This window comes from Mustela erminea, chromosome 15 (genome assembly GCF_009829155.1).
Source record: "Mustela erminea isolate mMusErm1 chromosome 15, mMusErm1.Pri, whole genome shotgun sequence".
In the NCBI taxonomy this organism is placed as follows: domain Eukaryota; kingdom Metazoa; phylum Chordata; class Mammalia; order Carnivora; family Mustelidae; genus Mustela; species Mustela erminea.
In genome coordinates, this window is record NC_045628.1 from 58933536 (window position 1) to 58958974 (window position 25439).

General features: G+C 41.0%; 2 protein-coding genes across 4 annotated transcripts in view; one reads left to right on the forward strand and one right to left on the reverse strand.

The window, feature by feature from the left end:
- The window catches only part of SUCLA2 (succinate-CoA ligase ADP-forming subunit beta), a 59564-nt gene extending 45347 nt beyond the window's left edge, over nucleotides 1-14217 (reverse strand). Inside the window, exons 1-2 of one of the 3 annotated variants that reach the window (XM_032314809.1) lie at nucleotides 13892-14217; nucleotides 11407-11552 (exon numbers count right to left, since the gene is read on the reverse strand). In XM_032314809.1, coding sequence (XP_032170700.1) covers nucleotides 11407-11523 — 117 coding nt within the window. In that variant the 5' untranslated portion in view covers nucleotides 11524-11552; nucleotides 13892-14217. Of the gene's footprint in view, nucleotides 1-1792; nucleotides 1811-1845; nucleotides 2011-11406; nucleotides 11553-13891 lie in introns of those variants that run through there. The other 2 variants (XM_032314808.1, XM_032314810.1) reach the window with 2 other exon arrangements.
- Nucleotides 14218-14260: 43 nt separating this feature from the next.
- Nucleotides 14261-23807, forward strand: NUDT15 (nudix hydrolase 15). Its single transcript, XM_032314811.1, has 3 exons — nucleotides 14261-14463; nucleotides 17932-18128; nucleotides 23425-23807. The coding sequence occupies exons 1-3, from the start codon at nucleotides 14306-14308 to the stop codon at nucleotides 23583-23585; spliced, it is 516 nt and encodes a 171-aa protein (XP_032170702.1). The 5' UTR covers nucleotides 14261-14305; the 3' UTR covers nucleotides 23586-23807.
- Nucleotides 23808-25439: the final 1632 nt, after the last annotated feature.

A 25439-nucleotide genomic window follows, 5' to 3' on the forward strand; every position in this document is an offset into this window, starting at 1 on the left:
ACTACCAGCCATTTAATCATCCACCCATTTAATCATTCACCAATTCAAAAGGGGAAAATGTAGTTACTGAAAAATGTGATTCACGATGAGAAAATATTTAAAATTAGTTCATCTGGGGCTCCTGGGTGGCTCAGTTGGTTAAGCAACTGCCTTCTGCTCAGGTCATGATCCTGGAGTCTGGGATCGAGTCCCACATGAGGCTCTCTGATCGCCAGAGAGTGTTTCTCCCACTGTCCTCTCTCCTCTCATGCTCTCTCTCTCATTCTCACTCTCAAATAAATAGATAAAATCTTTAAAAAAAAAAAATTAGTTCATCTGCTCATAACCTAAGCTATTTTATCAGACATACACTGGACAAAAGATACAGAGAAACTAGACCAGGGTTAGAGAACTAAACACAATGTTTAAGAATATTTGCTAAACTCAATGTGTGACCTTGAACAAGTTTCCTAGGATCCTGCACCTCTGCGTCCTCATCTACAAAAGCAAGGGGTTAGATTAAGGGCCTTCCAAATTCTAAAGCTGTATTTTTTAATGTGTGGGTGGAAAAGAAGAGATGTTCTAAGACAATAAACTGGGCACCTCCACATGGAGAGACAAGAGCTTTTAAAAGAATTTCCAAAAGGACAGATGAAAACATATTTGTTCACCAAGTCTTCATTTTCTAAAAACAAGACAGCATTCTTTAAGACTCATAAGAAGGAAGTTCAAGGCCAAAAAATTATCACTTCTCCTATTGAGAAGCATGCTCATGTAATTCACTGCCTCCAGATTTAGAGTATTAAAATCAATTCATTTTTGTCATGTCCAAGGAGTTAATTTCAGAACGTAATCTAAAACTCTGGAATTGACTTATGAAGCCTTCCAACAAGTTTCTTGGTGTCAACACTGGAAAGAACAGGCCAAGTCTTCCGGAAAAAAAATGAAGAGCAGATTCGAGCACAAAGGCTTTGGAGCCGGACGGTTCTGGAATTACGCCTTAGCTTTGCCCCTACCTGCTTTGTGACGGAGCCCGAAATACTAGCTCTCCAGGCCACAGTTTCCTCATCAATGATGAGGATATTGATGACGCCCTGATAGTGCTGCTGAAAAGCCTAACAAGAAACTACAAGTAAAATGCCCAGCTCAGTACCTGGCCCACGGTAAACACTCCAAAACAAAAAACCAAAACAAACAAACACTTGTGATTATTATGCTATAATATATGCTATATAAACGAAGGGATCCAAAAGATAATTGTCTTACTTCCCCCAACTGGTAAGCTGGTAAACCTCATCTTATTACCACCCGTAACAAACAGAACAGGTGGGAAACTTCCCTGCCTCTTCCCAGAACAGACCAGTCAGCAAGCAGATCCTGTGAAGGCATTCCCACCTATGACAGCTCCCCAGGGACATAAAAGTACATCTGAAGGGCATTTTCCCCCCTCCCCAAAGAAGGGCCGCGGAAGCCTCTGCCCACTGCGCTGGGTGAGGTAAAAGCAGCAGAAACTGCCTAGGCCCCCACACCTCCACTTAGAAGCTCCCCTCACCCGCCTCCCCTCCGGCCCTCAGAAAGTGAGAGGGCAGCGGCAGCCGAATGGCCCGACTCCTCGCGGGCTGAGGACGAGAGCAGAGCGGCGCAAATATGGGCCCGCTCGCAGCCACAACCACAGGCGGGCAGTCCTCCAGGGCAAGCCGCCCGCGGGCCCGGCTGGGCAACCCCATGTCACCCAATGTCACCTATTGCGAAGTGACCCCGAGCCGGGCCTCACATCCCCTCACACCTCACCCACGGAAGCCACGTCTCCCACCTCGCCCTTCCTCCTGCCGACCCTCGAAGAGATAGCGGGCGGGGCCGCAATACCTGGGCGGCGGCCCGCAGCGCAGGCCGGGACCCGCGGCTCCTAAGGGCGGTGGTAGCCAATAACCGGCTGTAGAACATGGAGGCCGCCATTTCTGAGCCCGACCCCGTCCCCTCGGCGCCGTGCGCAGGCGCAGAAGCGCGAGGCGCCCGGCGACCCAGCTGCTCCTGACGCGGACTCCAACCCGTGGCCCCACCCATGGCGGGCGGGACTTCTGGTTAACTCTGCGAATGCGGATTCCCTTAGCAGAGATTGCCAGTTCAAGCAAAGTTGGGCTTGACAGGCACAGAGCAAACTTTGACCTTTGGAGCTAACCTCCGCAGCCTCAATAAGCGACCTGAGACCAGAAAGCAACCCAAACACTTCCTAGTAAAGTGGTAAGATGTGGTATTAGAAAGATGACCAGCCTCGCCATCTGTGTGATCCCAACTTCTCTGAGCCTCAGCTGCCTTAACCGTAAGATGGTGGTCGTTGAAAAAATAAGCACTCAGTGTCTGCTTTGTGCCAAAGTCTGTGTTGATACAGCAGTGAATAAAACACCAATTCTACCTTAAAAAAAAAAAAAAGACGATCAGCCACTAGTTACCAATCCAAATGGCACAGAGAGTTGCCTAGGAAGCTTTAGAAAAACTTCCTTCACCAGCCCCATCTGAGGATGGAATCAGGAATCTTTATTTCTTAGAGCTCTCAGGTGAATGACATACACACTGAGCATTGAAAGCCCTGAGATGAGACGTGTGCCCCATCCAGACTTGACCACTGGACACACGGCGCCTATTTTCCTCTGGATATGTGGTTTTAAAATGTGTCGAAGAGTTTTCAATGTTAAAGATGTTAACCCAGAATAGATTGGAGGGACTGACTAGCATTATACAGGCCCTGGTAGCTGCTTCTGAAGTACAGTGGCCCAATGCCCAGAACAGCACTGTATAAAGGAAAAAAAAAAAAAAAAGGAATCTAAAACAGCCTATCAACTCAGGGAACAGAAAAGGGCTTTCTGCAGTCCTCCAAATCTCTGAGCTCTTAAAGACAAAACTTTCTCACGGATTTTTTCATTTCACTGCACTTAGGCAGGACTGTCCTTAAAGCTCGCTTCCTCACTAAAAGATATGTACAGTTAGAAATAGGCAGAGTGGGAAAAAGCCATTGGTAGTTCAAATGTCTCTTGCTCTACCCTTCTACTGTCAATCATTGCCAGTCAAATAAAATCTAGATATCTGCCCAAAAAGCTGGGGCTGGGACCTACCAGCTTCTGTTGGAAACACCTATCCCATCAGATATGAATAGGACATACTTATTTTCAAGCCATTTTTTTAATTGCTAGTAAACACAGCAGTTGAACAACCAGGTACACCAAACCATCTGAGTCCAAGGCCAGTTATTTAAAGGGCACACGGGTAAACTCAGAATAAGTCAATGTGCTAAAATAAGATATAAGGCTTTACCCCTGGTAGGAGCCTAAGAGGCTCCACACCTTTCAAGTCTGCATCACAGGTGAACCATTACACATCTCCCCTGTTGTGCCCTCTTCCACCCTAGCTTAAAAACAGGGAAGGCAGCAGCAGAAATATGGAGTAAGTCAAGAAGTGAGAAAGAGAACATGCAGATTATGTGGGACTGGCTCCTTTGGAAACCTAAGCAAGAGGCAGAGGTGCATTCCTTCAGCACTCCTTGACTGTGTTCAGAGCTCTGTATGCCTGGATACCTCACTAAAAGAATTCAGTGAGGTAAAATGATGTGACTCCTACCTGCTAACCTTGTTTCAGCATCAGGCAATCAGCCTTAGAAAATGAAATTTCTTTACTAAGAAACTACTTTTTCCACAACAAACATTTTTATCATTTTTTTCTACAAGTATCTCAGAAACTAGTAGGCAGAATGTATTAGGTGGAGGGTAGGGGAGAGTATATGAGGAAGGGGGGAAAAAAGAATTGTACTTCATGTATAATGCTATTCTTATGCTCAACCTGTAGTCCCCCACTTTGTGTATCTCTGCCTCTACCTGGAGATTAAGGATGAGCGTGGTGTGCAGGAAAAAAGAGGAAAAGAAATTTCCTAGGGAGAGACTTTAATTTTTTTCACAGTCCTTTCAAATCATTAAAGGATATAACATCTGATGTAGCAAATTTTACTGCCTAGAGCAAAGACTTATCTAAACTGTCCTATTGGTTAGGTGATGGGGATTGAGAAGTGTACTTGCTGTGATGAGCACTGGGTGATGTATGGAAGTGCTGAATCACTATATTGTACACCTGAAACTAATATAACACTGTATGTTAACTGGAATTAAAATAAAAACTTTAAAAAATCTTTTAACTCACTTAACAAATAACTTTGCGGTATTTGAAACAAATATAAATGGAATTTTAGAGGAAAGAGCTGACTTGGAAATGTTAGCAGTGCCTATCAGTGTTAACACCATCTAGATTCAAGAGACTAAATATGTAGCCAGTTAGTGGGTGCAGACTTACCAACACAGGTGAAAAAAGTGGCTTTCATGAATGACATTGAAAATGCAATGGATAAAATGATAGAGACTGATTCAAACATAGAAACAAGTATGACAATTCACTAAGATACAGAAAAGATGTTTGGGTTGTATTGTAAGTCATACAAAAAGAAGGAGACAAGTTTAAAATGTAGTTCAAATTATTCTTGCTAAATTTTTTTAAAGATTTTATTTATTTATTTGATGGATAGAGATCACAAGTACACAGAGAGGCAGGCAAAGAGAGAGGGAGAAGCAGGCTCAGCCTCTCTGCTCAGCAGAGAGCCTGATGTGGGTCTTGATCCTAGGACCCTGAGATCATGACCTGAGCTGAAGGCAGAGGCTTAACCCACTGAGCCATCCAGGTGCCCCTCTTGCTAAATTTTGTTACAGAGAAATGAAACGCTTGAAATTCTCAAAAAATAATAAATTGTCCTATTGTTAACTATAGAATTAATAGAATTACCAAGTGCTGCAGAAAAAACTTCCAATATATCTGCTTAGCCTGAACTTCTATTGATGGCTGAGTGAATAACGGTGATTTACTGAACACTTAGTTTTTGGTGCCAGATAATTACATATTTTTTTTTCTATCCTTTATTTTGTCATGAGACATTTTCAGATTCTCTGGTTTTCAACTTATTCCATTTTACCCATCCAATCTGTGCCAAAGAAAGAAACAGTTACCAGATTTATACAGAGTATAAGGGTGAAGGAAGAGGACATACAATGTTTACACAAGATTTCTCTTAGTTCTCTTAAAGCCTCAGAAGTAATAGTAGGAACACTTATCTAGACCACCCTAGAATGGCAGTAGCAAAAGACAGAGAGAAACACATCTTAGTAATCCTCACAATCCTGCATTCTACAGAAGGGAAAACGGAGGTTCGGAAACAGTAAGTAACTTGCCCAGAGTCAACAGCTTTTACTTGATTGCTCCAGCACAACATCTGAACTGGTTCTGTATGGCAAGAGCTGGTTCCATATGGCAAGAGGAGAATTCGAGAAAATAACTAAGATTCATATCATCTTATCATGTTCATTAACCTTTTACTTTTCACTCCATTCACTACCTAAAAGAAGAATGATGCTGCAGACCATCAGGGGACAGGTTCTGAGGTGTAAATGCAAGGGTTGAGAACTGTAAAAGACTGAACTTCAAGTTTCAAAAGCCAGAACGAAGAAGGACTCAAGGAAAGTTTATGCCTCAGAATTAGAACTGGAATTTCCTCTCTCCTAGAGAATATGGAGAGAGGAAATTGGGAGAAAGTAAGACACTCTGGTGGTTTCTTGAGGAGGGCCCCTGTGTTTTATACTTTCCAATGCCACTGTGTCCCGGATGAAGGGTTATTCCACTCCCAAAGAGTTTTGGGGATCTAAACAAGAGATACTAGAAGAAGACACAAAATCCCCTGATCACACTGGGGACACAGAAGGAGTGGAAACTTCTGACAGTCAGGTGTACCTTTGCAGATGGAGCTAAATCATATTCCCAGGATTGTACCCATCCCACCAAAGCTGGGGAAGCCTGCAAGGGCTTCCAGAACCATTGACAGCTATGTAGACAAGCATGGAGAGATGGCAGATGGAAACATGTAAGGATAGACCTGTAAGGAACAATGACACAGAGCATATGGGAAGAGGAATTTGACAATAAATGTCAGCTTAGTTATCTAGCAATACCAAAGACTAGCTGTTCCATGCTCATCTGTCACTGCAATTATCTCCTGGATCTAAGGAGGAGGGAGGGAGATAGCTCCTAATTTACCAGAGGTTAATTTTCTGGCAGTTGATGTAATCAGGTTAATAATAGAATTCAACTCTATATGTACAAAAAGAGTCGTATCTCTCCTACCTATGAAAATATGAAATGAACTTGGCATCTCTGCTCCACTGGGAGCAATACTGAAGGCAGAAGATTTGTCCTGCCCCAGTCTTGTCACACTTCCACCTTGAGGCTCTGAGGGAAAGTTGCCTTGAAGAATCTCCTGAACCAAAAGACACTTGATAACATGGTATAGTCAGACAGGTGGGCTCTCAGCCACCCTTGGTTTTTATGTGAGGACTCCAGATTTCTTATCTGCCTGATTCCAAGGCACATGTTAAGTCCACATGGATTCAAGGAAACTATCTTCCAAAAGTGTTACAAAATGTCCAAGCCATACCCAGCTTCATATATCTGGATGTCTTCAGTAAAAATAACAGGGAGAAAGGTGACTGAAAGGCCAGCTGTTTAAACCAAGATAGACTGAATGTGACTTAAGGGTCCTGACTAAATTATTAGACTGGACTGTTTTGAACCAGATTGAATATTTAATGAATTCTCTACAGACCCATATGCAAACTAGTGACAAAGAGTTTGGGGAGAAAAATGAAAGGAAGGAAGGAAGGAAGGAAGGGAGGGAGGGAGGGAGGGAGGGAGGGAAAAAGAGAAAGTAGGTCATTATTTCTGTGTGTCTGAGTTGTGATGTGAGTTAAATTTGTTAAATTTAAATTCTGCCTTAATGCATACAATACCATGCTGTGTAAAACCATAAGGAGGGTACATGAGTTATATACACCTTTGAACATCAAACACAGGACAGGCTGGAAGGACAACACTGCTCTCCCAATAAAGTCCTAGAATTGGGCAGGGGAGGAACCCTTGTGCCTGGCTACCCTACCCTTTAACTGGGAGTCTGGATAAACTGGAAAGGAGATGTGGCAATACAAAGCTCTGTTAGGTTCTAATGCTGCAGGGACTGCTGGTATACCTTGGTCAACTAGTTGGGAACCCTGCAAAAGGGAATTGTGTGGATTCTCTATATAGAGTGGCAACTAAGTGGGCTGATTTACGCTTCTCTTGTATGATTCATAAACATCAGCTCGGTGTCTTTTTTCCTTCATCACTATTTGTATTTCGTGTGAATCACACCACCTTTTTCCATATGCATAAATATTCTAGGAAAAAATTGTTTTCTAGTTTGCTTAAATACAATGAAACTATTTTGTTACACTGATAATTGACGTGAAATGCTGGGGTTCGGGGACGAACTGTCAAGAAGGATTTCTTGAGATGTTTTTCGTGCAAAAGGGGTGGTTCTATTAAAGCTCAGGGACAGAATCCTCGGGCAGTAAGAGCTGCCCTGGGGTTGTGTGTGACTGATTACACACTTTCAAGTTGGGAGAGGGTTAGGGATGATGCAAGTCTCTAAGGAATTTGGAAGAAAGGCATCCAGGACCTTGAGAGCCTAGCTGTTGTTAGGAGAAGGTCATTTACTACTGTCCTGTAAAACCTTAGTCATGAGATTCTTCAGATGTTTATCAGTGGGACATATGCTTGGAGGATAATTGCTAACATATATCTTGCAGTAGGTAGAATGGGTAGAGATAAAGGGAGTTTCCAAAGGGATCTTCATATATTAAAGTAGACTTATAGAATCCTGGAGGTCAGGCTAATGTCAAGCTAAGCTTGCCTTTTGCCTTTAGCAAAGTATGAACATTGAGGCAGTTGAGTGCCTGGAGGAAGGTCACACTGCCTGTCCCAAATACTTGTCAATGGACTGTAAGTTTAAGGAAGTTTAATTTTTTTTTTTTAATTTTGCCTTTGTTCTCCACTTCAATAATAAGGAGAGAAGCTTCTGTTCAGCTGTTCATCTATAGGGCACTTACAAGTCAGTCACTGCTCCAAGTCCCCAGAACGCTGAGATCAAAGACTCTCCTTGACCTCAGTGCTTCTCTGGCCTGATGCTATTCTATTTTCACATCTTTACACAGCCCTACAAAGCATAGGAAAGACCAAGCTATAACATGTATACAGACTTTATTGAAGGCGTCCAGACAGTAAAATGGAATTATAAACCCAATAAAAGAAAACTTTAAACTGGCTACTAAATGTGACCCCTGAATGTCACAGGATGTCCTTGCCCACCACTCCCTTTAGACCCTGACTTCCTACTGTGTGTAAGGAGTAGCCTACTCCTTAACAGGATGTCTGTGACCTTGAACATGCTGTCCTCCCTTCCCTTCCCCCACCTCCCCGCCCCAGCTCAGGCTACAGCCTAAGGCTCGCTCCCAGGAAACCCTCTAATCTCCAGAGAACAACTCCACACACAAGAATGACAAATTTTAACATTGGTAAAATAGGGCAGTTTAGCTCTGGGCAGCCTTAGAACTCTCCGCTGCGTAACTGCCAACTCAACTTTTTCTTTCTGCAACTCCACATTGCATTTTTCTTTCTTGGCTATTTTTTTTTAAGTCAGATTATTGAGGTATAATATACATATAGTAAATTTCACCCATTTTAGTGTATAATTCTGCATTTTGAAAAACACATAGCTATGTTATCACTGCCACAATCCAGATAAAACACAGTTCCTTTATCCCTATCTCTCATGCCCTTTTAGTCAAACTCCTCGCATGCTCAGCTCCAGGCAAAACTGACCATTTTGTTATGTCTATAGTTTTGCCCGTAACAACATGGCATAGAGATGGAATCATACATATGGTAGTTTTTTATATCTGATTACTTTCACTTAGTATGATGTAGGTTTATCCATGTTAAATGTACCAAAGTTTGTGCCTTTATATTGCTAAGTAATTTTCTATTGTCTGAATTTACACTGTATGAATGTACTAGAGTTGACTTATCCCTTCACCACTTGAAGAACATTTGAGTTATTTATAGTTTTTGATTATTATGAATAAAGCCACTAAAATATTTACATACAGGTCCTGAAGAGAACGTAAGTTTTCATTTCTTTTAGGTAAATATCTAAGAATGGGATTACTTAATCGTATGATAAACCGATGCTTAACATTATATGAAACAGTAAATTGCTTTCCAAAGTGGCTGTCCCATTTTGCATTCCCACGAGCAATGTGTGAGAGTTCTGATTTTATGAACTTTTAAAAAAAATTCTTAATTTATTTGACAAGAGATTTTTTTTTTAAGATTTTATTTATTTATGATTTGTCAGATAGAAAGAGAGCAAGCGAGTGCACACACAAGCAGCAGGAGCAGCAGGCAGTGGGACAAGCAGACTCCCAGCTGAACGAGGAACCGGATGCGGGACTTGATCCCAGAACCCTAAGATCATGACCTAAGCCAAAGGCAGACACTTAACTGATGGAGCCATCCAGGCATCCCAACAAGAGATTTGTGTGAGAGTTCTAACTGGACTTCAGCATTTGGTATTACCAGTCTTTGTGGTTAAAAACAAACAAACAAACAAACAAAATAAAACACTAAAACTTATTCATTCTAAAAGATGTATACAGTTACCTCAATGTAGTTTTAAATTTTTAGAGACTCAGCATGTTGAACACATTTGCATGTGTTTATTTGCCACCCATATCTCTTTTTGATGAAATCTCAGTTCAATAATTTTGCCCATGTATTTATTGGGTTGTTAGCTTTATTGTTGGGTTTTGAGGACTCCTTACATATTCTAGAGCCCAGTCCTTTATCAAAAATGTGTGTTGCACATTTTTCTCCTAAGTCTGTAGCTTGTCTTCATTTTGAAAAATAGTTTATATCTTTGTTAGCTCAGGCTTCTATAATAAAATGTCATACACTGGGCAGCCTAAGCAACAGACGTTTCTTTCTCACAGTTCTGGAGGCTAGGAAGTCCAAGATCAAAGTACCAGCAGATTCGATTCCTTGTGAGAGCCCTCTTTCTGGTGTCCCACCCTCTTATGTCCTCACATGTTAGGAAAGGAGAGATCAAGCTCTCTGGTCTCTTATAAAGGCACTAATCTCATCATGAGGATCCCACCTTTATGACCTCATCTAAGTCCACTTACCTCCAAGTCCCCATAATCAAATATATGTGGGAAGAGCACTTCAACATATAAATTTGGGGAGGGATGAAATACAATCCATCCTTAATTGTGTCTCTCAAAGAGAGTTTTAAGTTTTGATGAAGTCCAAATTATCAATTGCTTTCAACAGATCATGCCTTTGGTGTCCTAGCTAGGAAACCTATGCCTAACACAGATAACAAAGATATTCTCTTATGTTTTCTTATAGAAAATTTATACTTTTAGGTGGTTTTATTTAGGTACAGTCCATTTTGAATGAACTGTTATATGTGGCACCAAGTATAAATGATCTTTTGTTTTTATTGTTCTAATACCATCTGTTAAAAAAGTCTATTTTCTGGGGTGCCTGGGTGGCTCTGTAGGTTAAGCCACTGCCTTTGGCTCAGGTCATGATCCCAGGGTCCTGGGATTGAGCCCCACATCAGGCTCTCTGCTCAGCGGGGAGCCTGCTTCCCCCCTCTCTCTGCCTGCCTCTCTGTCTACTTGTGATCTCTGTCAAATAAATAAATAAAATCTTTTAAAAAAAAAGATTAAAAATAAAGTCTATTTCTGGCTTCTCCATTCTGCTCCATTGATTTATGTGTCTATGCTTTAATAAACACCACACTCTCCAGGTGCCTGGGTGGCTCAGCTGGCTAGGCATCTGACTCTTGGTTTCAGCTCAGATCATGATCTCAAGGTCCTGGGATTAAGTCCTATGTCAGGCTCCATGCTGGGCATGAATGCTGCTTAGGAGTCTCTCTCTCTCTGTGTCTCTAAAATAAATAAATACATACATGCACACACATGCATACATATGTGCATACATACACACAGGCACGCATACATACATGCATGCACACATACCACTCTCTTGATTAGCGTGGCATTATCCTGGGTCTTAAAATCAGGTTATGAATTTTCCAAGTTTTTCCATTTTAAAAATTGTTTTGATTATTCTAGACCTTTTTGCATTTCTATATAAATTTTTAAATCGGTCTGTCAGTTTCTACTGGGGGAAAAAAGGCCTTCTGAAATTTTGGCTGGGATATCAAAATCCACATACATCAATTTGAAGAGATTTGACTGTTTAACCACATGTAGTCTTTTGATCTATCATGGTGGTATTTCTCTCCTTTCAGTTAATTTCCCGCAGTAACTTTTCATAGTTTTCAGTGTACAGGTTTTGCACATCTTTTGCTAAAGGTATCCCTTAATATTTTATATTTTCCATGATATTGTTTTTAAAATTCAGTTTCTGAATTTATTAAGTATTTTTTTTACTATTACTTACTTTATAATAAAGCACTGAAGATCTCATGTAACTTATTGAGTACTGTACTGGAAGTGAAAAGCAGAATGATTGTATACATACTGGGAGCTGAATCCCACTGTCGCTGGCCAGCATCATAGGAGAGTGCCACGCTGCATATCACTACCCTGGGAAAACATAAAAATTCAAAATTCAAATTATGGCTTCTGTTTTCACACTATCATAAAGTCAAAAAACTATAAATAGAACCATCATAAATCGGGAGACTAGCTGTATATGGAAATATAATTGATTTTGTGTATTGACCTTAATCCTTTGAACTTGATAAACTCATGTATTTGTTTTCATAGCTTTTTTGTGGATTCCTTAGGATTGTCTGTGATTAAAGACAGTTACTCCTTCCTTTTCAATTTAACTATCTTTTATTATTTATTGATTTTATTGGTTGCACTAACTAGAACCTCCAGCTATGTGATGACTTCAAGTGATATCCTTGCTTCTCTCAAATCTTAGTCTTTCACCATTGTATTAGTCTGCTAGGGCTGCCATAAGGAAGTACCACAGACTAACTGGCTTAAATAACATTTATTTTCACACAGCTCTGGAATCTAGAAGTCTAAGATCAAGGTATCAGTGGGACTGGCTTTTTCTGAGGGCTTTCTCCTTAGCTTGCAGATGTCTGTCTTCTCCCTGTGTTTTCACGTGGATTTTCCTCTGTCTGCGTCTAACTTCATTTCTTCTTTAAGGATACCAGTTATACTAGATTAGGATTCACCCTATTGACCTCATTTTAACTTAATTACTTCTTTAAAGGCCCTATTCTCTAAATATAGTCATATTTTGAGGTATTGGGGGTTAGGACTTCAACATACGAATTTGGGGCAGGGGAGCAGGACTTAGCCCATAACAACTGTTAAATAAGATGTTAGTTGTAAATCTTTTAAATGCCATATATAAGGTTGTTAAAATTCCCTTTAATCCTAGTTTGCTTAACTCTTTTTAAAATCATTAATAATTACTGAACTTTCTCAGATTCTTTTCTGCATCTGTTTAGATGATTATATGACTTGGGACACCTGCGTGGCTCAGTGGGTTACCTTCTGCTTAGGTAGGTCATGATCCCAGCATCCTGGGATTGAGCCCCACATCAGGCTCCCTGCTTGGTGGGGACTCTGCTTCTCCCTCCCCAGGCTCTTGTGCTCTTGCTTACTCTCTCTCTCTATTTATCTCTCCCTCCCTCTCAAATAAATAAACTCTTTCAAAAAATGATTAAATGGGTTTCTTTTTTCTCTCTTTTAATGCAGTAAACTACAAGGATTGATTTTTCAAATATTAACCTCACCTTGTATTTCTGGGAATAACTCCATTCAGTTATGATACATTATCCTGTCTATATGTTGCCAATTTTTATTTGGGAAAATATTATAGAATATCTTTGTGGTGCATAACATATTAAAGGGTGTATTTCTGGGTGGAAGGAAAGATGCTGTACAAATATGTAGTCATTTACCAAAACATGAAGAAGAAACCTATTACTTGAAATATGTAGGCAAGTATCAGGAATAATAGTTCAAAGAGCTAAAAGTGAATGGAAACCAGGACTAGTGGGTAAAGTCATCCCTACTCATCCTTACTTGTTTTTCTACCATTTGAGTTTTAAAATTGTAAGTGCATTAGTTCAGTAAAGTAAAACCTGATTTATATTAATGAAAAAAGTAAATCCTCCCCAACCAAAGACTAGTCATTTGTTCTTTTTTAGTTCATTTTCATCACAAATCTAATTCAGCTGGGATTATTTTGGTGGGTGCATGTTGTGCAAACAACTGGGACAAGTTCTTTCCTTCCCCCCAAACTAGCTTCTCCCAGCACAATTCATTGTCTTTAATTTTTTTCCATGTTGTGTTAATACTTTCAATAATTTATACCAGGTTGTTTCTATACCATTTATCCTTGCCCTAATAACCATGCTGACTTGAGCTATAGATAGAATGAATTTATATGGTGGTGGAGAATCTCATCCAAACAAAAAAAGAAATAGGATATGCAAGGCGCAGAGGTTTATAAAGGCGGACAGCTGGTAAATGCACGCTTTGGATAATCTGAGAGTAGATATTGATGTAGAAATTGTTGGGGTTCGGGGCAAATGCTCAGGAAAGAATTCTTGAGATGACTTTGGTGGTTTTATTAAAAGCAGGAAGACAGGACCTGTGGACAGAAAGGGCTGCCCTGAGGTTGTGATGTGTGACTGATTATGTACTTTCAAATTGGGGGGAGGTTAGGGACAGCACAAGCTTCCAAGGTATTTTGGAAACAAGGTTCCCATGATCCTGACGGGCTGTTGCTCGGGAAAGGTCATTTATTACTGTTTAGTAAAAACTCAGTCCTAAGACCCCCTCAGAAGTATATCAGTGGGCCACATGCGTGGAGGTGATTACCAACATACGTCTAGGGGTATAGAAATATAGGAAATTTGCAAAGGAATTTTTGTATGTTAAAGAAGACTTACAGGATCCTGGGACAGGAGGTGGGGGTGGAATCCTCAGGTTGATTGCCTCTTGCCTTTAGCAAAGTCTTAACATCGGAGAAGCTGAGTTCCCAGCGGAATGTCACTCTGCCTGTTTCAGGACTTAACAATGGGCTGTTAAGTAGTAAGGAAATTTAATTTTTTCGTCTTGGTTTCCCTTATCAGATATGGATAGCAAATGTTGAAAGTGCAACAGTAAGTGGCATTACTTAAAGCCTTGAGAGGCAATCCTTAAGGGAGGAATCATTAGCTTCATAAACTGAGATAGCACCAATGTAAGCCCCTCCACTCAGGCTTTCCTTTTTGCGCCAGCGCAGGCACAGGGAGAAACTGCGGGCGGCCCAGGAGGCGGGGCAAACGTCACTTCCCCTGGCCTCTGCCGGGTCCTCCCGCGCTATGACCGCCTGCCCGGAGCCTCCCCAGCGGCGCCCTGGAATCGGGATAGGAGTAGTGATAACTAGCAGCGGGCATCCTGGTTGTGTCCTCCTGGGCAAGAGGAAAGGGTCAGTTGGAGCCGGCAGTTTTCAACTGCCTGGGGGCCATCTGGAGTTCGGGTGAGCAGTCACAGGGATCGCCTTAGAAAATCCCAAGGTGCAGCGGGAGAATGAACTCGCTCCTTGCGTGCGTCCGTGCGTCTTTGCGTGTGCGCTGACGCTGCGTCATCTCGCGCGTTTCTCTGCGCCTTCCCTGGGCGGATAAGCCCCGCCCACCCCAGGTGCGCGCTGGGAATGGGCCCTGAGCTGGGGAAGGCTCGGAGGGTGCTGCCTTCGGTGTGAGTCCCGCCGGTGTTGTCCCTTTCGGCAGGCGTCCGCTTGGTCACGGGCTGGTGTGTGTGCTGTTCTAGTGCATGCACTTAAGGGACGCATAGTGGGTCTTTCTAAACCTCGAGCAGTCTAGTTTTGCCAGTGAAGGCATTTGCACGGTTTGGCTGTGCTTTAAACTTCCATGCATGAACGATCTCTTTCCTGCCTCAGCAGATTTATTTGCACCCTGACCAAGCAGATGGGGTACTCGAACTCTGTGGGACTCAGTGTCTTCATCTTTACAGTCAGAAAGTTGGAACAAAGTACTCTTTAATGTCCCTCTCTGCTTTGGCATTCTGTGGTGTGAAGATAGATCCAACCAACAAAGGAAGTTGGGCAGTTAAGGGTCAGATCTACCCAAGGGTGTAGAAAGCCAGTAGTTGTACTGAAAGGTGGGTTCTGAAGTGAGAACGGGCCTAAAGTCAACAGCAGATAAACAGCATCTAAAGCGTTCAGAGCCAGAGCTTGTTTTTCCATTAGTGTCAAAGTTCGAAACATGCATAAAAGTAGAGCACATAGCTGGTGAGTCCTCATTTACCTGTTACTCAGAGCTTGTTCTTGTTTCATCTCTGTGGCTCCCTCTCAACGGACACACACATCCCTTGTTTTCTCACTCTTCTAAAGGAAAACTCAGACATTTATTATACCACCCAAAATCCTTCAGTATGTATCTGTATGTATCTGTAATAGGCTTTTTAAGAGATGTAAACGTGTTTTCCCACCTTAACAGAATACTATTTTAACACAATAAGATAATCCTTTAATAACCTGTGATACTCAGTCTATACCGTTTTTCCCCAATTGTCTTGAAAATGTCTTTTTATTGTTTTGTACCAATCGAGATCAAAGGAAGAAGACATATTACATGTACTTTGGCATTGATAAATTTCTTAAGTCTCCAAATCCAACAGTAATCTTCCCCTCACCCTTCCTTTTCCATGCTATGTTGAGAATTTGGGTGATACGGAGAATTTCATACATTCTGACTATATTCTACTAAACTACCTATTGTAAACTGCTGGTTAGAAGTAGAGGCTTGATCCTAGTTCCCTTTAATCAGACTTTGTCTTTTATGAAACATGGAATTCTTATCTCATAGCATATGGAATTTTTGAAATGGTCTTCAGGATTTTAAAAGGCGACAATAAATCATTTTCATGTAAGATAAGCCATCAGTTAATAACTAATAAAATTTCCCACACACTGTATTGAGCTTTGTCAATTGTTGGTAAGCATTACACTAATTAGAATATATAATTACTGGAGCAATGGCTAAAGATAGATTAATAATAACACAATAAAGTATTAGAATCTTTACTCAGACATCCAATGATAATAGCCAGAATTGAACTTTAATGAGCTTTTTACTAAGTGCTAGATATTATGCTAAGCTCTTCACATGTATGCTTTCTCTTATCTTTATATGACTGGTACACTGGCCTAAGTTTGATGGGAAACAAATAGGAAATGGCTTTATTTTCTCTGACCATTGTCTTTAAACATGATTCGTCTTTCCCTTCTCTGGTGCTCTAAGACATTTCCTGCAAATTCGATTGTTTTCCTGTCACTTGATTGTAAAAATAAATCGCCCTTCAGTCAATTATGATCCACTTCCAAGCATTTGTCTCTCCCAAGTAGTGGGGAAAAGGAGAAAGGAGGTGGGTCTCCTCCTCTTCTCACTGTTTCTGGTTTCCTTTCTTCTCCAGGCTGTTGGGGAGGGAGGGAGGGGGCCAGACTTTTTACATGACTAATGCTGCTGTGATCTACCCATGGGTACTCTCTGGATACAGTATTCATAGATGTGCTCTCTTTCTCAGTATATATTTGTGGGTTGTTTGGAAGTCCTATAAGGATGTCTATACTGCACAGTTCTCTGACATAGATGACCGATTTAACTCTTGCTTAGCACACTGTCTTGCATTTTCTTTATGTTGGGGTCCCCAGTAGTCTCTTGTAGCATCTGTTGGGCCCAGAGGAAATTCACAGTGGAATATAATGCCTTCACGGTCACTCTTTTTCCTTGCTCATTCCTCATGGGCTTTTCTAGCCAGTCTCCTCCTTTCCAGATTCTTAAAGTGGGATGAAACCTCAGCCTCTGTCTTCACATGCGACCCTAAACACCAAGGAACACATTTTAGACTTACCCAGACCTCTTACCTTTCTACCGCCTCTAATCTGATGCACAACGTGTGAGTTTCCACAGTTCCACATGTCTTTAGCAGGGGAGTAACACACCAGTATCTCCTTGAAAGTCACACCCAATCTCTGTGACCAGTTTTCTTGGAGTACCTCTCACTTGGCCTTGGGGCAGAGTTGTCCCCTCATCAGGAGGAAGGGGAACATTGCTACTATGCTTGAAAATTCGTAACTTTCCTCCTTCCCCCAAATCGCCTATCCTTCTTATTATGTAGCCTGGGTGGGGTGAGGTCAAAAAACTACTCAGGCCTTTGGATACCTTTGAGTTTAGATGGCATTTGTTTGCTCTTTTGCCATACTCTTTAGATTTTAAAGGTGCTTATTGCCTATTGTCCTCAATTTTGAGGCTTTATCAAAAATTCTGAGACTGCAAAAAAAGACATCATCCACGTCTTGATACACTTAAAACAACTCGGTGAGAGAGTGGCATTATCTCTTTATTTGTGCAAGGTAGAAAGTAATGGACTTTGGAATCAAACCTAGGTCTAGCTGACTCCAAAGCCTGTGCTTTTTTCTTTCTTTTTTAAAGATTTTATTTATTTGTCAGAGAGAGAGAGGGAGCACAAGCAGAGGGAGCTGCAGGCAGAGGGGGAAGCAAGCACCCCACTGAGCAAGGACCCTGATGATGTGGGACTCGATCCCAGGATCCTGGTATCATGATCTGAGCCTAAGGCAAATGCTTAACTGACTGAGCTACCCAGGGATCCCAGCCTGTGCTCTTAACTGATACACTAAACTGTTTCCTGATTGCATACAGCTTCCAGGCATGTGAAGTAGTGCTGAATTGGCTAAAGGGTCATTTATTATTTTGCTCAATATGAAGTCCTTTTTGTCTTCAGAGAACTTCAAGATTCCTTATACTTCAGATGAAGAGAATGTAAAAGGCAGGGTTGTTGATTATTTTAAACATGAGCCAATTACAGTTCTTTTTGCTTTAAACTAGAAATTCCTAGCTAAGTTTCATGGCAGAAAAATAAATCACATAAACAGAATTGAATACAGCGTCACGCTTCTGTTTTCTAGTGAAACGTGGGAAGAATGTGCTCAGAGGGAAACCTGGGAAGAAGCAGCTCTTCACCTGAAAAATGTTCGCTTTGCCTCAGTTGTGAATACCTTTATTGAGAAAGAAAATTACCATTATGTGACCGTACTAATGAAAGGAGAGGTGGATATGACTCATGACCCAGAACCAAAGAACACAGAGCCTGAAAAAAATGAAAGTAAGAGAATTATATATAATCATGCATCATCTTAGAAAAGCGTATCATCTGGGTATTACAATATGTTGCCATGGGAAGAGAATTAGAGTCTCTTCATATAGAAATGTAAATATACTTAAATCCTGAGAACATAAGGACACAGCAGGAAAGAGAATGGGCTCCCTAGCCATACTACTTGACTTGCATCCTGGTTTTCCACTTAGAAATTTGCCACCTTAGGCAAGTTATTTAAAGTCTCTGGGCTTCTTTGCTCCTCTGTGATGAGAGTAACCACCTCAGATGGGTTGTAATAAAGATAAGGATAAAATGAATTAATATGCGTAAGGAACCAAGGGAACACCCTAAGAACTCAGTAAATCTTAGTTTTATTGTTAGTGTTCGATTTTACTTCAAACTGATTTTAAGGAAAAGATGTAAGGTGCCATTGTCAGTGTTCTCCCCTGTAGAAGGGTATAAATTTCCTTGTACAGGGAGGGACTAACTGGACAAAACAGTTCTCCTCCGTGTTGGGTCGAGTGCTCTGAAAGCTGTAACAAGTGGTATTATTTACTGTGTTCTAGGCATTGTTTTGAGGGCTTTTTTTTCTCTTCAAATTTCATAAAACTCCATGACAAAGAGTAAAATATCAAACATCACATATATTATTTGCCGTATGAAACCTGACCCCAGTGGTCTTGTGTCCTGAACCTACCCTGTAAACATTTAATTGATTCTCTAATATGGAAGAATCTTTTCATTCAATAATTAGTTCCTGGGTACTGTGTGCCCATTCCTGTTGTAGGCACAGAAAGTGCAGTGGTGGGCGGAACAAAGTCCATTGCCTCTCAGGCTTGACATTTTATTGAGCGGGAGGGATAGCAACAAATTGACGGGTATGTTACCATGTAATTATAAGGAATAAGGATAAAAATAAAACCGTGGAAGGATAGGGACACCTGGGTGCTGCCTCAGATAGGGTGATCAGGAAGGGCTCTGAGAAGGGGGATATACGCAGAGACCTGGAGGAAGTGATCTTTCCAGAATGAATAAATCATCCCTGAAGTGTTCTGCAGATTGAATTGATTGAATGAACAGAAGGGTATGTTCCCCCCAAATGTCTGTTGAGTCATATACAATTTTTTTAAATAAAACAGATAACTACATGAAATCATCTAAAGTGAACTAGCAAAGTCTGACTTTGACTTGAAATCATCCAAAGTGAACTTACTATACTCTAACACCAAATGTGTGGCTTTTCTCCTCACTCCAAATAATTCTCCAGACATCAGTTGGGTGTCTTACAATTCAGTCGAATTCTTAACAGTGTCTGGAGTTAGTCTCAGAGCCCCAAAGTTAAGGAGCTCCGTCCCACAACAGTACCCCCCCCCCCCAATGCCAGTCGCACGTCCTGGCCTCCTGCATTTCTGACTGCCTGGCTATCCATCGGGCTTCCCACCACCTCTTCCTCAGGTTGAATAATTTGCTCAAATGACCTGCTGAACTCAGGAAAACATTTTGCTTACATTACCAGTTTATGACAAAGGAAACAACTCGGGAATAGCCAAATGGAAGAGAGGCACTGGGCCAGGTAGGTGTGGAGAGGGAGGCAGAGCTTCCATCCTCTCAAGGAGCATGACACCCCCCTGGCACCTTGATGTGTTCATCAACTTGGAAGCTCTCTGAATTCTGTTGTGTAGAGTTTTCATGGAGGCTCCTATGTAATGGGACTATTGCACATTATTATTTTTGCAGTTGACTAAATCATTGTCTGCTGGTGATGAACTCAATCTCCAGCTCCTCTCCCTCACCTTAGGTGGGATGTGGGTGCCTGGGAAGTCTTTCTGGTCACCAGCCCCCATCCAGAAGCTCTCTAGGGGCCTCCAGCAACCCGTCAGCTTATTAGCATAAACTGAAGTATGGTTGAAAGGGGTTTATTACGGGTAACAAAAGTTGTCCCTCTCATCCCTATCACTTAGGAAATGACAAAGATTTCAGGAACTCTGTGCCAGGAAACAGGGAGGAAGGCCAGATATATATTAATCCCATCACAGTAACATACATAGAAATACCCCAAAAGTATCCAGAAGTCTTCGGTTGGCCTAGGGTAACAACGAAAATCATTCATGCCTTAAGAGAGGAAAGCAGGACACCTAAGTGAGAAATACCAGTTTCCCTGGGGGAGCTCTACAGGTTCTGGTCTCACACCCTAATTATCCTGGATAAGTTGAGGACGAGGAGAGTCCAGGACAGTAACAGTGGGAACAAAACTCAATAGTCTTGATATCCTGAAGCTGTGGGGAGGAGCAGTTGATTACTTGGCTTTTTAACATCAAGCTGAAGTGTAAATATGCAAAATTTCCACTGGAACACTTTTTGCAGGACTCCGTTTCCTACAAAGCAGAGTATATTTCATATAACTGAAGCAGAATATATTTCATGTAACTGAATTTTAAAAAATTCGTTTGAGGCGGCATTTATTCAGGTAATAAATAAGTGCAGATTATTGTTGTCTTAAAACAGAACCCTAAACTTGGAAGGAATGACCATTTCCTTATTTTTATCTCTGCTACAGGCAAAAAAAAACCTGAGACAAGATGAGACAAAACAATGGAATAGTTCAGTTTTGCATTCTTAGTGTCCTTGGTAGGAAGCAGACAGGAAAAGTGTTAATTTGTAGAGAAAGCCTGGGGAGAAAACACGGGAGTGACTGGCTATCGCATCAGCTCTGACCTGTCACCAGCCAGCTGCCTGTGTCTCACAGGCCCCCATTTCGCCTGGCGTCTGCAGGGATTTGCAGGGATTTGTAGAGATTTGTGGAGCTGAGCCCCGCCCCCAGGTGCAGAGTGCTGGCTGGCCTCTATTTCTAATTAACTTCCCCTGATGTTCAGAAGGCATCTCAGGTTCAATTCAAGTGTTCAGCTTCAAATCATACTTAATGTTTTCCCTTTACTGAACTGTGAATACATAAAGAGCAGAATTTGGGCTCATTCACCTTTGCCTGGCTCCTATTCAGAGTACTTTCAGAATGTGTTAAAGGAAGAAGGGAGGGAGGGAATGAGGTTCTCAAATCTGGTATCTAGACTGGCCTACTTTTTAACAACTTCTAAAACACTATTCTACTTTATGAAGTTCTATATAAGGGTTTTTGTTACTCTACTATTGTATGTATTGTTTTTCTCCTCCTAGAATATGGTAGGTTTGGTTCCTTTTTACATGCTTTGTGATTTTTTTTTCTTCATTTCTGTAACTTTTTTTTATTTTTATTTTTTTTTTTTTTAAGATTTTATTATTTATTTGACAGAGAGAGATCACAAGTGGGCAGAGAGGCAAGCAGAGAGAGAGAGAGGAGGAAGCAGGCTCCCTGCTGAGCAGAGAGCCTGATGCAGGACTCAATCCCAGGACCCTGAGATCATGACCTGAGCCAAAGGCAGTGGCTTAACCCACTGAGCCACCCAGGCGCCCTGTAACTTTTTTTTAATTTAGTTTGTCTCCTTTCATTTGGTTGACCCTCTCACATGCTAATAAGCTGAAATCAAACAGTATGATTTTATAAGGACCAAGTTTACTAGCACCAAGTCAGATTTGACCAGAAGAAAATCATTCAACTCTGTCCCTCAGTAACAATATAATGGACATTATTTTCACTGTTTTGCCAATTGAGAGCCCTTGCTGATGGCCAGCTGCACCATAGCCAAGGTGCAGTGGCTCAGTGATGGTGGTTTTATTTATAGTATAAATATGCGGTCTCTCTCCCATGCTCACTAGATCCTGGATCTGGACCACCTACTTCCGGTTGCAGGTTAGGACATCTTTCCTCCTGCAGCCAGTTATAATTAGGAGGATCAGCCAGATGCTTCATGTTCTCCAAGACAGGATAAACTTTACAGACAGCTCTCTTGAGGCTCTGGTAATTCAGCAGCTGTCCTGACATTGTTGGGTGACACCTGTCTGTCTCTCTCTCCCTCGTTCCTTCCTTCCCTGTTTCTTTTAGTCTGTGCTCACAGGGGCTGATCACTCCTTCCTGAACTTGTTCTAACTTCACGGATTCTCGGTCCCCTGCCTTCTCAGAGCCAAAGTACATGCCTGTATTTTATAGGGAGAGAAATACTCAGTGGAAGTAACTGCATTTAATTAAACATAAGTATATGCATGTGATCATGAGGAAATGTAGTTTGAACATGGAGTGTACATCTGAATATAATCTCTATATATTCACCTTTTAGGAGCATCTGTTCTTCCATATTATTTATATCTAAAGATGTAATTTATTTGAGAGAGAGAGTGCACTTTCATGTGAGCAGGTGGGGGAACAGAATGGGAGGGAGAGAGAGGGAAAGAATCTTCAGGAGATGCCATACTGAGCTCAGGGAGTCCATTCTGGGGGCTTGATCGCACAACCCTGAGATCATGACCTGAGCCAAAACCAAGAGTCGGTTGCTCAGCCCTGCCACCAAGGCGCCCCTTATGTTATTGACATTTGAATCATCAAAGAAGGGGTGCCTGGGTGGTGCAGTCAGTTAAGCAGCCAACTCAGTTTGGGCTCAGGTCCTGATCTCATGTGATGAGATGGAGCCCCCGACCGGCTCTGTGCTCAGCGTTGGAGTCAGCTTCAGATTCTCTCTCAACCCCTCCCACCTATGTTCTCTCTCTCTCTCTCTCTCTCTCTCTAAAATAAAATAAATAAATAAAAATAAAAAAGAAATCATCAAAGAAAATACTGTTCTCTAGAATGTTTTTCTAGAATTTCATGGATTTCACAACTGGTAGATGCTGTGAAATCTTTCCTCTTTCAATTATTTTTTAAAAATCTGCCCCGTCCATACTGTCTATCTAAAGTATACCACAACACAGAGAATACTTCTTATTCTCTGCACGGCTCCCATTACCTTTTAGAAAGATGGAGGATAGCTTAGAAATGTTGTAATTCACCTTATTCTATATGTAACTGGTTTATTTTAATGTAGTGTTGTAACCTGTCATATATAAAGTTCTGTGCATTTTGTTTAGCCAAATATTTAAGCAAAAATTGAATGGTCCTCAGTCTGGGTTTTACCATAACAAGGCCGTTATAAACTTAGCTTCATGTTGAAATAACAGCATGTTTTAAATGATCACCATTCTGTTAAGATGATTCTAAATGCAAATTATGTTGGTACAGCAGAGCTAATGCATAGCATCACTATAATTAGTAGCATGCTATTATTAGTAGCAAGCCATTTTTAAATTTAATTAATTTTTTTAAAGATAGGTTAACTTGCCAAATTAAATATTGTTTCCATCCAGCTAAATTAATTGATTTGGTATCTTTCTTTTCTAGGTTGGGAGTGGGTTCCCTGGGAAAAATTTCCTCCACTGGACCAGCTTTTCTGGGCACTGCGCTGTTTAAAGGAACAGGGCTACAATCCATTTAAAGAAGATTTGGATCATTTGGTTGGATACAAAGGACATCATCTTCAAGGGTACAAGAAGATAACCTGATTTATATTTAAAAGACAAGATAAGGTCCTGTTAGAGAGTGAAAAGTATCGGCATTTCACAACAACTCCATTTTATCTAAGAAGTTCCATATGATTGTGAATTTATTTGATCTCTCTTAATACATCCATCACCCTTTCAGCCAGTACTTGTGAAATATTTTCTGGCATTATGTCATGAGGTGCACTGCAGACTCAGTGTGATTAAATGGTGATATTGCGGAAATTCTGCTTTCTGTATTTTTCTGTGATATTTACTGTGCAGTTTTTTGATACCAGCTTGCATGGAATGGAGGGCAATAGAATTTGCCTTAGTGTTTCCATTCAAATAGAGATCCTCATTCAGATGCTGACACAGTATGCCTGCTGCAGAATTTACCCTGTTTGATTTTCCTCTTCTGTTTTATTTAAAACATACTTTTTGGTACTGTATTGTGACAGTCCTTGCAACTGCAGCAACAGGATAGGTCATTAGGGTCTATTTCCCAAGGTTCTGATTCAGAACCTACCTCAAGAGAAGTGAGACTAACTGCCCCAGATATTAATTATCCTGTCATTAACAGGCCATGTAATTTTGGGTTTCTCACATAATCTCTGTGAGATCTAACTTCCTTATATGTAAAAAGAAGATAAGACTAAGGCAGTGGTTCTCAAGGTGTGGTCTGGGGAGGTCTGTGAGACCCTTTCAAGGGCCTTCAAGGTCAAACCTGCTTTCGTAATACTAGGACGTTATTTGCCTTTTCCACTGACATTCTTTAATGAGTGTGCAGAGGAGCTATCCAGATGCTGAGGGACAATGATACTGTAACAGACTGAATGCAAGAAGAAACTAGGCTAGCCTTATGGATTAAACTCTTCCATAGGTTTATCTCAAATATAGTTGATTGGGAATTCATTGATTCTTTTTCTGAAATTAGAAATTCAATTAACATATAATGTGTTATTGGTTTCAGATGTAGAGGTCAGTGGTTCATCAGTCCTATATAACACCCAGTGCTCATTACATCACGTGCCCCCCCTTAATGTCCATCACCCAGTTACCCCATCACTCCACACTCCTCCCCTCCAGCAATCCTTAGTTTGTTTCCTATGATTAAGAGTCTCTTATGGTTTGTCTTCCTTTTTGATTTTATCTTATTTTTTTCCTCTTTTTCCCATGATTCTGTTTTGTTTCTTAAATTCCACGTATCAGCGAGATCTTACGATAATTATCTTTCTCTTATTGGCTTATTTCCCTTAGCATAATACCCTCTAATTCCATCCATGTCATTGCAAATGGGAAGATTTCTTTCTCTTTTTTTTTTTGATGGCAGAGTAGTATTCCATTCTCTTATCCATTCTGCTGTTGATGGACACCTGGGCTCCTTCCATAGTTTGGCTGTTGTGGGGAATTCATTGATTCTTTACACTAGTACTTATTACCAAGTAGAATGTTATAGCTTCAGAGACTTACCACAAACCTGTAGAGTTTTTCCACATCAGCTACTTTAAATTTTTAATAGACTCATTTGGAGCTCGTGAGGTTATTTTAAATTCACCCAATTAGACATAACGGTTTATCTCGATGGAAATTAAAACTAACCTGGGCTCTTATTTATAGGAATAGGTGAAATGATAAGTTTCATATTAGAGGGGGATTGTATTTACCTCAGCACCTAATATGCCCAGCTGGCATCCCATAATCAATCAGTAAATATTTCTCTAAATAAGCAGATGAATGGAGGAGGATTTAGAATTCTTATGTAAGCAGTTAATTCTCAGATGGTTTGAGAATTGCCTTTAATGGAAAAAAACTAATGCTGACCACTAGCAGTATTCTCTTAAGATTAAATGTCAGCTGGAGTTCCTGAGGTACTCC